General features: G+C 31.1%; 1 protein-coding gene across 1 annotated transcript in view; it reads right to left on the reverse strand.

Moving 5' to 3' along the window:
• Positions 1-284: 284 nt before the first annotated feature.
• Positions 285-18,658, reverse strand: part of LOC6045823 (G-protein coupled receptor moody) — a 234,447-nt gene continuing 216,073 nt past the window's right edge. The window contains exons 7-9 of the mRNA XM_038259417.1: positions 17,443-17,640; positions 7,988-8,122; positions 285-2,773 (exon numbers count right to left, since the gene is read on the reverse strand). Coding sequence (XP_038115345.1) covers positions 1,345-2,773; positions 7,988-8,122; positions 17,443-17,640 — 1,762 coding nt within the window. The 3' untranslated portion in view covers positions 285-1,344. The remainder of the gene's footprint in view (positions 2,774-7,987; positions 8,123-17,442; positions 17,641-18,658) is intronic.

Below are 18,658 nucleotides of genomic sequence, written 5' to 3' on the forward strand. Positions count from 1 at the left end.
AATACTGTTACTATCAACTATATACGCGCTGGGTCCTTGTCCATTTGACAAGGGTTCGGAAGTTCTAAATAACGTTTGAATCCGATTGGTCCAAACGTTCTTCAGGGCGGGGCTTGTCGATTAAGCTGAAGTACCTCGCGCTCGGCTAGCCAGCGTAGAAATGGGTCACCGAAGCTCGGCAGAGCTAACACCTTCCAAATGCCTATGCGAGTTATTTGCATGTATAGAATGTAGATCTAAAAATACATGGAAACAACTCAATTTGTAAGAAGCGACCGCGTGGTCCCGTTTGGTTGGTTGCACACACACACACACACACTCGTTCTAGCCCCGCTTCTAGCCATCGATAAAAGTCGCGCTAAAATCAATCAGTTAAACACATTAAATTCAAGTGGAAAATCATGTTGACTTTGAATAGTGCCTGTTTTGGGCAGATATTAAGATCAATTTCAAGTGTTTTACTCATAACTTCAAATAGTTCAAGACAGTGGTGAAAATTCATGAGCAAAACACTTGAAAAGCTTGAACCCCCCGAATGAAAATAATGTTTCAGAAAATACCAAAAAGTCAATCGCCCAAACACTTGCATTTGATAGTGGTTTGGATTGATGTTGAAACACAAAACCAATTAAATCTGTGATGTGGCTTCATTCAATAATTCAAGAGTTTGGCACTTGAATAAAACGTGTGGAGTATTTTCAGTGCAGCTCGTCCGTTTAAAATCCACCAAACTTTCAATCTCTTGGCCCACGGCTGCATTCTAATAATTGCAGTCACCACACTTACCCACACAAGCGAAACTTGAACTGTCACTAGAGCAAGTGGGAATAACTGTTTGTTTACAGCCAAGCTTTCGCCCTTTCGAAAAGCTACTACTGAATTGTTCTCTTATAATGGTTCCTAAAAATTTCAGGTGAATCTTTTGTTCGTTTTTCAACTTCAACTAAACAATCGGTAATGATAAGGAACAACTTTTAATTTGTATTGAATTGTATGACTTAAAAAGAAATCATTCCAATTTTCTTTTTGATATTTCAACAGTTTTCAACTGTCATCTTCCGAATTTTATATTTTGGTCGACAATTAATCGCTTTATGTGTATTTATGACAACTTTTATAAATATTTAGTAGTTATGATCCAGCTTAACTTTTAACACAAACCTGCCGGAAACGTCTGCAATGTCATTGTTGTACTTATTCCGTCACCTTATCTTGCAATATAAAATTCTAATCGACCATAGCCAAACTACCCTCTCCGGCCTACACCCTAATTAAATCACAGGTTTCTTGCTTCACCTTCTCCCCTCACCAACCTCTTCACGGTACAAATTTGGCACTCCACCCCTAAACATCGTCGTGAAAGCTAACCCGATCCCGTGACCGAGTCGAACTCCGCGTCGAATGACCACTGTACGTGCGCCCAATGCGCTGCTTCTCCAACTCCAGCGACCGCCGGGGTCCGTTCGAGCGGTACGACGAAGCTGCCGCCGCCACCGAGGCGCTGTGCGATCCGGGCGTCAGAACCGGAGGGGCCGCTACCGGGGGTGTTTCCAGCAGCGACTGCTCGTAACCGCTGTCCCGCTTGGTGGACGCGTAGCTGAGGTTGCTGCTGCGCCGGTTGGAGGCGTTCCGTGGGACGTGCGGCGAGACGGACCGTTGCGAGGGGACGTGGCTCGAGTTGGAGGACTGTTTGACCAGGGGAAGTTTCTGCAGCTGCTGCGCGGGTTCTTCGTCGAAGTAGTCGTCAAAGTTGGTGGAAAACTTGAGCTTGGAGTTCTGGCGGGCCAGGTAGTACTCGTAGTTCTTCTCCCGCTGGAGCATCTCCTGGATGTTCATGCTGCGTTCGCGCTCGAGCCGGTCGATGATCTCCAGGTCGCGGGACAGCGTACTGAGCGAGCCCTTGCGGGACGAGTACTCACTCTCGGAGATCGAGATGATCGACGGAGTGCCTGCCGGCTTGTGCGGCACGATGCCCGAGTCTTGCTTGGAGAGCGAGCCGTACCGCGTCGGTCGCTGGCGCTGATAAATGTCCGAGTCGGAGTCCATGTCGTGCGCCTCCCTCCCGTTCGGGTCACTCTGGTAGTACGGTGAAGCCGACTTGTGCAGGACGTTCTGTCGGGGAAGCGGCATCGTTTCGTACAACTCGGGCGGTGCAACGACCTCCCGTTCGTTAATGTTACAGTACGTGCTGGAAGTTATGTTCGAACCGGCGTAATCGTCCTCCTCGTCCACCAAATTCTCGCCCACCGTTCTACCAACCCTCCCCGCCGTAGACCTCAGCGAAGAACGCTGCACCCCACCCGATCCCCGACTCTTCACCGACGGAGTCTTGTGAAAGTTGCTGTTGTCGATCCGCAACGGCGGAGGCAACTGTCGCCGCGGCCGTCCGTTCGGCGCACTCTGGACCGCACTCTTGGCCGTCGCAGTCGTGGCGTTCGAGATGGAACTCTCGGCGAGTGTGCTCTCCAGCGTGGACTGCTGCGTTCGGGTGCTGCCGCCGGCCGGCGATTTAGACCGGTCGATCGACGGCAGTTGCTTCTTCACCGAAGGCTTCTGGACGAGGGAAGATTCCTGGGGAAGGGGTTTCGACAGCGGCTGCTGCTGGTGCTGGTGAGAGTGGTGATTTCCGACCGAGGAGTTGGTTTGGATCGAGAGGGGAGTTTTGACGCCGGGGGGTGACGAGTTGCCACCGCCGTCGTCGACGGACTGTTCAGATTTGGTGTTGCGGCGGGACGAGAGGCGCAGGTAGCCTCGAAGGCGCTCCTTGGCGGGTCTGGAATGAGGTGGAGAAAGAATGGTGAGATTTGTTAGTTGAATGGTTTACCGAGTTGGATAAATAAAAAGAGTGCTAGAAAAATCATGTTTGTTCAGTATTGAGACTGATTGTTTGTTTACCCAACTTTGTTTTAATCACCTTAAATTGTTGATATTACGGGCTTTTATTGGTAGTTTTCGGTGAAATTAAACTCACAAATTAGAAGAAAGGAATGGATAGATGACTAGTGTCTTAGAAGAAGATGGAAAAGGACGGAAACTAAGTCAGCGAAAGGGCCTTATGAGAAAGCTTACGTGAGTGATCAAGTCTTTTAACCTTCTAATTTGGCTGTCTTCAAGTACGCAACCGATAAAAGCCCGTAATATCAAAAATCATGTTTTGTATCGTGTTGAACAATTTTTTTTGTGATTTTTTTTATGATCTGCCAACATTAGAGGCACGCTGGAATTAGATGCTGTGTCCCTAATACGTTTGTTCCCTCGTTTGAATATTGTGGATTTAGTTGGTAGCTGAATTTTCTGGCATCTTCTCACGGTCATTGGAAACGGTCGTGGATCAAGTCGTGGATAGACCTAGGGGTTCTCAATTGGAGTGAAAAAGTTCATGTTATAGAAAAAATAAGGATTAAAATTTAGATTTTTAAACACTTCTCCGACATTAGGAATAGTTGCTAAACATGATCGCAATTTTTTTATGCAGTCGAAATTTTCTTGAAAAAAGTTTCATTTTTAACCACCTGATCACCCCTAATTCTGGCTCGATGCCGCCATCACGCGACCGCGTGCTCCGTTTGTTTGTCAACATGCAGCTTTGTGCTGGATGGTGAGACGAAGTGAGAGCGGGACAGTTTTTGACATTTTTATGCCCGCATCTGGCCCGCCGCCTATTTCGTCGGTCGTTTCCAACGACCGAGTCCAGCAAGGTACTGATCGTACAATAATTGTGAAATTTGATTTCTATAGAAAAATACATTACGTTACACATTTTAAATACTTAATTTTCTTGAATTGATTGTTTTGAATTAACATTTTAAATATTTTTTTATCGAGAAATAAAAAGTGAGAGTGTGTGCGTGCAACATGGAGTTAAACTTTTCGAAGTGCCATCCCAAGTAACAAATGATATGCTTAGTATTCTTATAAGTTTTTATTAAAGTTTTAAAAAGTGCAATAAAGTATTTCTAAAGCTTTGATTAAAACCTGCTTGTTTTATGGTCACAAAACTTAATAATAGTTTCAAGATTTCTTCAAGATAATGTTAAGAATTATATATTAGGTTTTAATTTAGTTTTATTGCTTACACTTTAAACTATCTTGAAGAGGTTGTTTTGTTGCTAAATAACTTTAACGAAGTCTGCCTTAAATCAGTCCCGTCTTCAAAGAGCATTTTTACAATCCTGTAAGACTTAAACTGTCAGTGTCTCTGCAACTTCGTTCTGTGCAGAACGTGAAGCTGTTCTCTAAACAATTATTCATGAATATTCAGTTAGATTATTCATTGTTACGTTCAAGGTGAAATAAAAATAGCTTTTTGTTGTTTCTTATTGTGTTTTAGTTTTGATGAAAAGAATAATATATAATATTTCCTGAAATAGTTATTACTGTTGTGTGCCTTGGAATTGGCTCCAAAAAAGTGCTTTTAAAGATTTAGTGAATTTAATTTCACCTGTCTAAACACATCCGACTCTGCCTGCGGTTCTTACATTGTGGGAAATAATTCTATATTAAAAAATAATAATATGAATTTATTTTTGATAAAGTGTGCTTGGTTGATAGTTTTTGGGGAACACTTCTGGATCATCATTTAGAAAGGTCGCAAAAGCATTTTTATATCTGGAACTGTTTTGCAAATTCTGAAACAACAGGTAACTATTTAACGAAACCCGTAGTGTTAAAAGGTAACCGGGAAGCCAGCTCTTGTTTTGTGAAAATGTTACCTTTTGTATCAAAACTTGTAAAATAGTTCCAGCAGTCAAAATGCTTATCCGCCATCTTCCCGTGTTGCTACAGACTATTTAGATTTAACAAGGACTGGCATAAATACTTAAGGTATACAAATAGCTATCCATAAAACTTTATATTCGCAAATTAGTTTTCAATAAAACCCATCAGATCTAGTTTGGTGTATTGTTACGCCCAATAATTGACAGCTAGTTGCGCTCAAGGTGTCATTTCCCTGTAGAAAAAACACCCTACTGTTCCTAAAATATAATCGGGTTTAGTCGGATGCGTCGACTGACGAAATATTTGCTATTGTTGCAGTTTTCAATATTTTTTGGGAATAACTTTTTCAATCAATAATATGGTCTTTTTGTGCTGTCTTGTCACGTGTCTTGTGCTACTTGTGTAAGTGAAGTGAAAAGTACAAAAACTGCGGTAAATGTCGCGACGATCACTTAACAATAGTGATTATAAGGACAGTGTTTATAAAGCTACACGAACAAAGTTGGTTCTTCATTAAGTGATCTTATGTGTGTTCATGCTGTGTGTTTTTGAATGAATAAATATCGTTAAAAAGCAAAAACCATTCTGTTTTTTTATTCAGTTATTTTGAAATTTAATTTCTCCACCATCGAAGGCGATCTACTTGCAGCTGAAAAAGTTGCATGTGCTACGGTTCCGCCATGTGCGATATAATCTTGTAGAAAACCATGATAAAACATTTTGATTCTGATTAAAGCCCTTTTAAGTCTTTAATAAATCTGGTATGTTCTGGCTAGTTTTGAGGCAGAACTGCTCAAGAATGAATAGATTTAAAATGTATTTAATCAAGAGCATTTATACTTATCGAATCTCGCCATATTGCTGAAAGAAGCAAGGAGCAAAAAAACGCAGCCATGTTGAATTTGGAAGCAACAACAAGCAAAAATTATTAGTTTTTGAAAAAATCTCAACTTTTTTTTCAGAGAATTGAAAGTGCTCACACTAATTTTTCGAGCTATCTTTGAAAATTAGTCGATGATTTTTTTTGGCATAACTGTTGTGGCTTATTATAAGTATAAACTTCAACAAATATTTCTTAGTTACAATAAATAATATTGCCAAATTATTATCATCTGCCATCAGTCATTGTATATGCGTATAAGAATAATTTATTTTAATCAAGTAAACTTGTATGCCATTCCCTCTGATATACAGCCTTTTGGTTTTACTGCAAAACAAATAGATAAATACTTCATGCTCTGATATAGCATTCAAGAATAATTGCAGACTTCAAGAAAACCTTTTTCCAAGCCAAGCAGTTTTAATCTTGTTTTGAAGAGCTCTACAATGTATTTATAAAGCACTCATTAAAACTGGTAAGTTTTAACATGCTCCTCAAAAATACTCTTGATAACCTCCTAAAATGGTCCATTTTGGCTTTAACGTTGATTTAACTGGTATTTAACTCAGCATGTAGGACCATAAAGCATTTCGTTTGAATTTTCTTAAGAATTCTACAGAAACTCTTTGAGACTATTACAAAACTGAAATTGTTACTTGGGATGGGAACCTTCACAGCAACTGCACAGAAAGTTTAACTCCATGTTGCACACACTCTCACTTTTAATTTCTCGATGGCAAAATCATAAAAAAGATTATTTTTTTAGCAATTTCCATGATAAATAGGGGATCGGTTGCATCCGATCCTGTCCGATTTTAATGAAACTTTGTAGACATGTTATCCTACGCTTATATAAGCCATTTTTGTGTATATGGGGCCAGCTTCACTCCATAATAACATTTGAGAAGGGCGTAAGTGTTTCAAATATTTTTGTATTTTGTTATTAAAATATTGCTGTGACTCGAAGCTTTGCATCGCATCAAAAAGTGGTCAAAGACAAACTTGTTGGAATATTAGACGGGCCTAGTGAAAAAATACACTGAAAGAAAAAAACACGCCACTTCTATCATCTTTTTTGATTTTTGAGTTGGTGAGCCCACGATTTTTTTCGTTCAAAAATTTGTGAAAATACCATAAGATGTTACAAAAAGACTCATTAAAATACAGGATGGAGCAAGTCACCTAAAAAAATACAAAAATCATGTACTAAAACGTTTTTAATGGGGGGTTTAACGTCAAAATTTCCAAATACCAAAAACCTCGACCAGTACTTAGATCTTTTGCGGGATAGCTTTACTGTTGTTGGGCCTTTCTGTTGACTTTGCACACAAACACCATTGTATTGAGTGAGTGCGTGAAGTAAATTAGCTTAAATCATATAAAAACAGTTATTTTGAAAAGTGGTCAAAGAAATGGCTTATATAAGCGTACATGTCTACAAAGTATCATTGAAATCGGAGATGGTCGAGAAAAAATGTTCCTAAAAAATTCCTTTGTTGGGCTGGAATTGTTCATTTTTTAACATTGAAAACTTTAACCATTTGTGGCTAAGATATTGGCATTACAAAATGGGGGCTATTTGGTTGAGACACGAAAAACTTAAATTTTTTAAGGAGAAATTTAACTTTATGTAGTTATATTTTACAAAATTTATTAAAATTTCTGCAAAAAAAATCCATTGCAAGTATTTTTGGTGAGATTTCTTTTTCCCAGAAAAAAAAAAAAAAACAAAAAAACATAAATCGGTGGCAAAATGTGTGCCCGTATGGCTCTGGCGGACTGATTTGGTAAATTGATTTTCTTTCCTAAAAAAAAATGTAAATTTAAATATATAACTTTACCAAAGACACCAAATTAAATATGAAAAACATTTTATTCAACCCACAAATCCGCTCACTTAAAATGTTTATTAGTATCTTAGTACATTTTTCGCAAAGTCAATTTGCATCCATAAGTTTACTGTGTAAAATACAACATTTTCATTACCCGACACACCTCCTCCTTTTGGTAAAACAAACGAAACACGTGTGATCCCGACGCGTATTCCAACCACGTGCACAGCTCCTGTGTGCTGGGGAAATGTAAACAAACTGCCTCGTTGGATTATTCACGTGTGTTTGCCCAACTAGGCCAGCCAAAGTAAAAGCATAACATTGTGCCCATGTTTTTTGTGCCCCAAAATAAATCTGACTGACTTCCATGGTTTAAGTTATGTTTTTTTGCCTGTTCTCAAAAGAAAATTGTGAAAACATCCAATTTGACAAGGTTGGAAAGAAAAAAAATAGACTTAAATAGAATTAAATTTTGAAAAGTCTTGAAATTAATTTCCAGTCCTCAGAAATCATTCAAAACTAATCTAAATACAACATTTCCGCTGAAAGCACTCACCTCGAGAGCATCCAGCTGGCGTAGATCCAGGGCACAATCACCGTCGGCAGGAAGGCAATCCACACAAACATCAGATAGGTGATATCGAAATGGGCCTGATTTTCGTACGTTTCGACCAGGGTCATCCGGGCCAGCCTGAAATTTCAAATAGAGAAAACATAATTTCCATTAGGGTGATGCAATCTAGGGTGGAAATCATTAAGCTTTAAAAATTATCTCATTCAAATTTAAAAAATAAACCATTTTTGTCAAATTAACTAAAAAAACTACAAAAAAATAAAATTTTCGAAGGTTTAATGGTTCCAATAATCCACACTTGTGAGAATTCAATTTGAATTTTTCATTGGATATTAAATAATTTTCAACCTTGGCTTCCTTTCCTGGATTGCGCCCGGGAATGAATTTTAATTTCGCAGTGATCGGCTCTTTGTTCTTGGAAATTACAAGCTTGGTGTTGTGTTTATTTTCCTGATTTCAAAGAATTTACAAAGCTTTTTATCAGAGTTTAATCATGATTTGCATAACAAAGAGGCCGTAAAAATAAAATTGGAGAATTCTCTGTTTAAAAAAAAACATGTTAAATTAAAAAGAATAAAAAAATGAAAAAAAAACAAACAAATCAACCAATTTCAACAAAAGCACACTTCTGCCACTTTTCTCCGCAAGCAAATTGTTTTGCAATTTAAGTCCAAATTGCACAACTCATCACGCTGAAGTGGGGCAGCACAACAGAAAAATACCTCTGCTTAACGGGATAAAACTGAGCAGATTCTTCGGCAAGTTGGCGAATCGCAATGTTCACCAGAGTGGAGAAATAAGAGCTGTATTATATCATCACGCTGGAAGTTTCTAGAAAAAAAAATCGGAGAAAACTTTTCATCCCATTTTCACGAGAGAAAAAGCGAATCATGCGGAAAAAATCGAGATTGGCTGCTTGTTTGTCGCAAGTGAGTGTGTTTTTTATTTAAATTAAAAGTTCATTCGAGTAAAAAGATTAAATTGTTTTACAAAAGTGAGAAACATAACAGTTAAAAATACTGAACATCCCCTTAAGCAGAGTTTCTTCCACTCGTTTCTGTTTAATATGAAATTTCTATTCTACAAAGCCATCGCCTAGTCTTTCATCTGAATAAGTTTTGTTGTCCCGCAAACAATGTTGTTTGAGGAGAGAATATTTTCCCTATAGGAGAAAAGGTCAAGCCTAGGTAAAACTTCTTACATTCCACTGTCTGCCTTGACACTGCTACACATCGGGGAAATTGAAAGGAGACAGCACAATGGAATTCAGAGAATTCTTCAGTTCTGAGCATCTACCATCCAACGGCAAAATGATTATATTATAAATTTGACTCAAATTTGTTTAACGTAAATCTATGACATCATTCTTTTTTCAAAGAAATATGCAAATCCTCAAAAAATACAGAAATATGTTTGCCAAGACTGTTAATCGATAACTTTATCGTCAATAATTTTAATATTAGCTCTTTGCTATTTGCTATTTGCTATTTGCTATTTGCTATTTGCTATTTGCTATTTGCTATTTGCTATTTGCTATTTGCTATTTGCTATTTGCTATTTGCTATTTGCTATTTGCTATTTGCTATTTGCTATTTGCTATTTGCTATTTGCTATTTGCTATTTGCTATTGCTATTTGCTATTTGCTATTTGCTATTTGCTATTTGCTATTTGCTATTTGCTATTTGCTATTGCTATTTGCTATTTGCTATTTGCTATTTGCTATTTGCTATTTGCTATTTGCTATTTGCTATTTGCTATTTGCTATTGCTATTTGCTATTTGCTATTTGCTATTTGCTATTTGCTATTTGCTATTTGCTATTGCTATTTGCTATTTGCTATTTGCTATTTGCTATTTGCTATTTGCTATTTGCTATTTGCTATTTGCTATTTGCTATTTGCTATTTGCTATTTGCTATTTGCTATTTGCTATTTGCTATTTGCTATTTGCTATTTGCTATTTGCTATTTGCTATTTGCTATTTGCTATTTGCTATTTGCTATTTGCTATTTGCTATTTGCTATTTGCTATTTGCTATTTGCTATTTGCTATTTGCTATTTGCTATTTGCTATTTGCTATTTGCTATTTGCTATTTGCTATTTGCTATTTGCTATTTGCTATTTGCTATTTGCTATTTGCTATTTGCTATTTGCTATTTGCTATTTGCTATTTGCTATTTGCTATTTGCTATTTGCTATTTGCTATTTGCTATTTGCTATTTGCTATTTGCTATTTGCTATTTGCTATTGCTATTTGCTATTTGCTATTTGCTATTTATTTGCTTTTGCTTTGCTATTTGCTATTTGCTATTTGCTATTTGCTATTGCTATTTGCTATTTGCTATTTGCTATTTGCTATTTGCTATTTGCTATTTGCTATTTGCTATTGCTATTTGCTATTTGCTATTTGCTATTTGCTATTTGCTATTGCTATTTGCTATTTGCTATTTGCTATTTGCTATTTGCTATTGCTATTTGCTATTTGCTATTGCTATTTGCTATTTGCTATTTGCTATTTGCTATTTGCTATTTGCTATTTGCTATTTGCTATTTGCTATTTGCTATTTGCTATTTGCTATTTGCTATTTGCTATTTGCTATTGCTATTTGCTATTTGCTATTTGCTATTTGCTATTTGCTATTTGCTATTTGCTATTTGCTATTGCTATTTGCTATTTGCTATTGCTGTTGCTATTGCTATTTGCTATTTGCTATTTGCTATTGCTATTTGCTATTTGCTATTTGCTATTTGCTATTTGCTATTTGCTATTTGCTATTTGCTATTTGCTATTTGCTATTTGCTATTTGCTATTTGCTATTTGCTATTTGCTATTTGCTATTTGCTATTTGCTATTTGCTATTTGCTATTTGCTATTTGCTATTTGCTATTTGCTATTTGCTATTTGCTATTTGCTAATTGCTATTTGCTATTTGCTATTTGCTATTTGCTATTGCTATTTGCTATTTGCTATTTGCTATTTGCTATTTGCTATTTGCTATTTGCTATTTGCTATTTGCTATTTGCTCTTGCTATTTGCTATTTGCTATTTGCTATTTGCTATTTGCTATTTGCTATTTGCTATTTGCTATTTGCTATTTGCTATTTGCTATTTGCTATTTGCTATTTGCTATTTGCTATTTGCTATTTGCTATTTGCTATTTGCTATTTGCTATTTGCTATTGCTATTTGCTATTTGCTATTTGCTATTTGCTATTTGCTATTTGCTATTTGCTATTTGCTATTTGCTATTTGCTATTTGCTATTTGCTATTTGCTATTTGCTATTTGCTATTTGCTATTTGCTATTTGCTATTTGCTATTTGCTATTTGCTATTTGCTATTTGCTATTTGCTATTTGCTATTTGCTATTTGCTATTTGCTATTTGCTATTTGCTATTTGCTATTTGCTATTTGCTATTTGCTATTTGCTTTTGTTTTTGTTTTTGTTTTTGTTTTTGTTTTTGTTTTTGTTTTTGTTTTTGTTTTTGTTTTTGTTTTTGTTTTTGTTTTTGTTTTTGTTTTTGTTTTTGTTTTTGTTTTTGTTTTTGTTATTGTTTTTGTTTTTGTTTTTGTTTTTGTATTTGTTTTTGTTTTTTTGTTTGCAGTTTTCTTCAAAATTTGATTGTTAAAATAACTCAAAACAGATCTGAGATTATTTGGAAATATAACCATCATTGACAAGCCTAATATTTGGTTATGTAAATGGTATTGTATGACTCTTTTGGTAAATTCTTGGGAAACCGAATTATGAATTTAATGATTTCTACTTAGTTATTGTAAGTTAAACTTATCTTGGTTTTGAATTTGATTATATCATTATAAGTTGACATTCAGTTTGCAAAAAAAAATCATTAGTTTTCTTCAAGTGAAACAAGAATTCTCACACCAGCCTGCCAATCGGAAACCATAGTGTTTCGGCTAGCACTCTCGATACAAATTTTAATTACTCATTTAATTTGCACGACGAAGAATTAGCGAGCAATTTGGGCAGGCAAGAAGGCCAAGCACTTTTCCGCGTTCCGCCATCTTCCGGATGGTGACGGGGGAGGAGGAGACGGCGTTGATAATGCAGATAATGGCCTGGTGTGTGCCATTAAAATTTAAGGCCAAAAGGACAGACAAACCACTTTTTCGGGGAAAAAAAAGTGTCCGTCGTGAAAGCTTTAAAAGCTTCGCAATAATTAATTTTACGTTTTGCGTTTTGTGAGGGGTGGAATGTTAAACCACTTAAATTGGTGCAAAATCTCCTCGGCTTTCGGTTGACTTTTCGCGGAAATTGATCGCAGCTTAAGAGCGTAATTGAACTCAAACTGGGCGGAAATGTCTCCAAACTTTAAAAAAATATCTCGGAAATTTAAATTAAATCTTTAAAATAACTTACTCAAAAACCAAATCAAATTTTAAATTTTTGAATTAATCTAATTCTTATCATAAATATCTTGAAATTGAGCCAATCATAATAAAGTGTAATATTTTATGCCTTCTTTAAACGTTTTAATGGATGCATCGCGCTACAAAATTCTTCAAAAGCGCTCACAAAATCACAATCTTTCGGGTATTAATTACAAGGCCGAGGGATGTTTGAAGCCCTGTAAATTGAAGGCAAAAAGCTAGCATAAAATTGCTACGATAATAGCTCTTGGCTGGCCGGCACGTGAAACAACAAGGGTTTCCCTCTTTATTTATTTTTTCGTTAAAACGATCCTTGTCAGGTTGAATTAATGACACAGAGTGATGACATTTTCATGAATCGCCTTGAATTGAGCATTTGGGCATAACAAAATAGCAAATTAGCAAATTAACAAATTAACAAATTAACAAATTAACAAATTAACAAATTAACAAATTAACAAATTAACAAATTAACAAAATAACAAATTAACAAATTAACAAATTAACAAATTAACAAATTAACAAATTAACAAATTAACAAATTAACAAATTAACAAATTAACAAATTAACAAATTAACAAATTAACAAATTAACAAATTAACAAATTAACAAATTAACAAATTAACAAATTAACAAATTAACAAATTAACAAATTAACAAATTAACAAATTAACAAATTAACAAATTAACAAATTAACAAATTAACAAATTAACAAATTAACAAATTAACAAATTAACAAATTAACAAATTAACAAATTAACAAATTAACAAATTAACAAATTAACAAATTAACAAATTAACAAATTAACAAATTAACAAATTAACAAATTAACAAATTAACAAATTAACAAATTAACAAATTAACAAATAAACAAATCAACAAATTAACAAATTAACAAATAAACAAATCAACAAATTAACAAATTAACAAATTAACAAATTAACAAATTAACAAATTAACAAATTAACAAATTAACAAATTAACAAATTAACAAATTAACAAATTAACAAATTAACAAATTAACAAATTAACAAATTAACAAATTAACAAATTAACAAATTAACAAATTAACAAATTAACAAATTAACAAATTAACAAATTAACAAATTAACAAATTAACAAAATTAACAAATTAACAAATTAACAAATTAACAAATTAACAAATTAACAAATTAACAAATTAACAAATTAACAAATTAACAAATTAACAAATTAACAAATTAACAAATTAACAAATTAACAAATTAACAAATTAACAAATTAACAAATTAACAAATTAACAAATTAACAAATTAACAAATTAACAAATTAACAAATTAACAAATTAACAAATTAACAAATTAACAAATTGACAAATTAACAAATTAACAAATTAACAAATTAACAAATTAACAAATTAACAAATTAACAAATTAACAAATTAACAAATTAACAAATTAACAAATTAACAAATTAACAAATTAACAAATTAACAAATTAACAAATTAACAAATTAACAAATTAACAAATTAACAAATTAACAAATTAACAAATTAACAAATTAACAAATTAACAAATTAACAAGTTAACAAATTAACAAATTAACAAATTAACAAATTAACAAATTAACAAATTAACAAATTAACAAATTAACAAATTAACAAATTAACAAATTAACAAATTAACAAATTAACAAATTAACAAATAAACAAATCAACAAATTAACAAATAAACAAATTAACAAATTAACAAATTAACAAATTAACAAATTAACAAATTAACAAATTAACAAATTAACAAATTAACAAATTAACAAATTAACAAATTAACAAATTAACAAATTGACAAATTAACAAATTAACAAATTAACAAATTAACAAATTAACAAGTTAACAAATTAACAAATTAACAAATTAACAAATTAACAAATTAACAAATTAACAAATTAACAAATTAACAAATTAACAAATTAACAAATTAACAAATTAACAAATTAACAAATTAACAAATTAACAAATTAACAAATTAACAAATTAACAAGTTAACAAATTAACAAATTAACAAATTAACAAATTAACAAATTAACAAATTAACAAATTAACAAATTAACAAATTAACAAATTAACAAATTAACAAATTAACAAATTAACAAATTAACAAATAAACAAATCAACAAATTAACAAATTAACAAATTAACAAATTAACAAATTAACAAATTAACAAATTAACAAATTAACAAATTAACAAATTAACAAATTAACAAATTAACAAATTGACAAATTAACAAATTGACAAATTAACAAATTAACAAATTAACAAATTAACAAATTAACAAATTAACAAATTAACAAATTAACAAATTAACAAATTAACAAATTAACAAATTAACAAATTAACAAATTAACAAATTAACAAATTAACAAATTAACAAATTAACAAATTAACAAATTAACAAATTAACAAATTAACAAATTAACAAATTGACAAATTGACAAATTAACAAATTAACAAATTAACAAATTAACAAATTAACAAATTAACAAATAAACAAATCAACAAATTAACAAATTAACAAATTAACAAATTAACAAATTAACAAATTAACAAATTAACAAATTAACAAATTAACAAATTAACAAAATGACAAATTAACAAATTAACAAATTAACAAATTAACAAATTAACAAATTAACAAATTAACAAATTAACAAATTAACAAATTAACAAATTAACAAATTAACAAATTAACAAATTAACAAATTAACAAATTAACAAATTAACAAATTAACAAATTAACAAATTAACAAATTAACAAATTAACAAATTAACAAATTAACAAATTAACAAATTAACAAATTAACAAATTAACAAATTAACAAATTAACAAATTAACAAATTAACAAATTAACAAATTAACAAATAAACAAATCAACAAATTAACAAATTAACAAATTAACAAATTAACAAATTAACAAATTAACAAATTAACAAATTGACAAATTAACAAATTGACAAATTAACAAATTAACAAATTAACAAATTAACAAATTAACAAATAAACAAATCAACAAATTAACAAATTAACAAATTAACAAATTAACAAATTAACAAATTAACAAATTAACAAATTAACAAATTAACAAATTAACAAATTAACAAATTAACAAATTAACAAATTAACAAATTAACAAATTAACAAATTAACAAATTAACAAAATTAACAAATTAACTAATTAACAAATTAACAAATTAACAAATTAACAAATTAACAAATTAACAAATTAACAAATTAACAAATTAACAAATTAACAAATTAACAAATTAACAAATTAACAAATTAACAAATTAACAAATTAACAAATTAACAAATTAACAAATTAACAAAATTAACAAATTAACAAATTAACAAATTAACAAATTAACAAATTAACAAATTAACAAATTAACAAATTAACAAATTAACAAATTAACAAATTAACAAATTAACAAATTAACAAATTAACAAATAAACAAATCAACAAATCAACAAATTAACAAATTAACAAATTAACAAATTAACAAATTAACAAATTAACAAATTAACAAATTAACAAATTAACAAATTAACAAATTAACAAATTAACAAATTAACAAATTAACAAATTAACAAATTAACAAATTAACAAATTAACAAATTAACAAATTAACAAATTAACAAATTAACAAATTAACTAATTAACAAATTAACAAATTAACAAATTAACAAGTCAACAAATTAACAAATTAACAAATTAACAAATTAACAAATTAACAAATTAACAAATTAACAAATTAACAAATTAACAAATTAACAAATTAACAAATTAACAAATTAACAAATTAACAAATAAACAAATCAACAAATTAACAAATTAACAAATTAACAAATTAACAAATTAACAAATTAACAAATTAACAAATTAACAAATTAACAAATTAACAAATTAACAAATTAACAAATTGACAAATTAACAAATTGACAAATTAACAAATTAACAAATTAACAAATTAACAAATTAACAAATTAACAAATTAACAAATTAACAAATTAACAAATTAACAAATTAACAAATTAACAAATTAACAAATTAACAAATTAACAAATTAACAAATTAACAAATTAACAAATTAACAAATTAACAAATTAACAAATTAACAAATTAACAAATTAACATATTAACAAATTAACAAATTAACAAATTAACAAATTAACAAATTAACAAATTAACAAATTAACAAATTAACAAATTGACAAATTAACAAATTAACAAATTAACAAATTAACAAATTAACAAATAAACAAATCAACAAATTAACAAATTAACAAATTAACAAATTAACAAATTAACAAATTAACAAATTAACAAATTAACAAATTAACAAATTAACAAATTAACAAATTAACAAATTAACAAATTAACAAATTAACAAATTAACAAATTAACAAATTAACAAATTAACAAATTAACAAATTTACCAATTAACAAATTAACAAGTTAACAAATTAACAAATTAACAAATTAACAAATTAACTAATTAACAAATTGACAAATTAACAAATTAACAAATTAACAAATTAACAAATAAACAAATCAACAAATTAACAAATTAACAAATTAACAAATTAACAAATTAACAAATTAACAAATTAACAAATTAACAAATTAACAAATTAACAAATTAACAAATTAACAAATTAACAAATTAACAAATTAACAAATTAATAAATTAACAAATTAACAAATTAACAAATTAACAAATTAACAAATTAACAAATTAACAAATTAACAAATTAACAAATTAACAAATTAACAAATTAACAAATTAACAAATTAACAAATTAACAAATTAACAAATTAACAAATTAACAAATTAACAAATTAACAAATTAACAAATTAACAAATTAACAAATTAACAAATAAACAAATTAACAAATTAACAAATTAACAAATTAACAAATTAACAAATTAACAAATTAATAAATTAACAAATTAACAAACTAACAAATTAACAAACTAACAAATTAACAAATTAACAACCCTCACCTTAAAATCATCAGCGGGCACACGCAAAGGACCTGGGCCGACGCCATCGCCCCCAGGTGGCGCTGGGTGCGCTTCTCCCGGTTGACGTCCACCTCGGCGTCGTACAGGTCGTACGTCCGCGAGCTGGCACTCAGGTTCGCCCCGATGCTGGCCGCTGCCCCGGCACTGCCGGCGGCGCTTCCGGTGCGGCTGGCACGACTAGAAAAAAAAAGAATTGGAAATGTTTTAAATTTTTGATATTAATTAGGAATTTTGAATTTATGAAATTTTTCAATTTTGTTCGTTTTCAGATTTGAGTGGCGTTTATGGCGTCCTTACCTATTTGAACATGTGCTTTGTCTTATATAAGACAGATCAAATTTTCTTCAAACTCTCTACAATTTATACCCCAGGGTAATCTCCTATCTGAATCAACAGACTGTAATTCAAATGCCCGATATTCGCTCGTGCGTGAAATAAACCTTAAATCATCTGTCGTAAATTTAATTCAAAACGACGACCGAAAAGACGTAAACATCAGTTAACATTTGCAAAAGGACTAACTGGAGTTACATTAAAAAATATTTTCATTTCAGATATGGTGTTCAGAATAAAAAATAACGAAAAAGCTTAAAATTTTAAAACTCAAAAAAGAATGTACCCTAAAATCTCACAAACCTTTTTTTTACAGTGTAAACTCTGAATAGCTCCTTTGCGAAAAAAAAGTAAAGCCCCCGAAACGAACATCCAAACACCTTTGGACCCAAATCTCACCCCTCAGTTCGCTCCATAGACATCGACTACGGGGGTCCATTGTCCGACACAACTTTTCCAACAAGAATTTCCACTCGACCAACGAGGAAAAGTCTCCCCTCTCTCTGTGTGTCTTGCCTACAGCTCCCCTCCAATTTTCCGTTCAAAATTCAAATTATGGCATATGGGCGACCCGTTGAGGTGCTGCCGTACCCTGTTGATCGTAGTTGGCCATTCCAGCTGGGCGGGGGAAATCGGATTTTCCCACTGTGATAGAGCAGCAGCCTCTATTTTGCACCGCCAACAAACCAAGTTCACCCAACTGGAAGAAGTATGTGTGTGTGTCTTCGTTGACGGCCTGCTGGGATGTCTGTTTGCTGGGGCATTGAAAAGAATGCTAGAGGAACATTTCAACAGGACGCATCAAATCTTTTAAAATATATTTTTTCTCAGGCTCTTGAAATTTTAAAGAAAATATTCTAAA

The sequence above is a fragment of the Culex quinquefasciatus genome, chromosome 1 (genome assembly GCF_015732765.1).
Source record: "Culex quinquefasciatus strain JHB chromosome 1, VPISU_Cqui_1.0_pri_paternal, whole genome shotgun sequence".
NCBI classification, from domain to species: domain Eukaryota; kingdom Metazoa; phylum Arthropoda; class Insecta; order Diptera; family Culicidae; genus Culex; species Culex quinquefasciatus.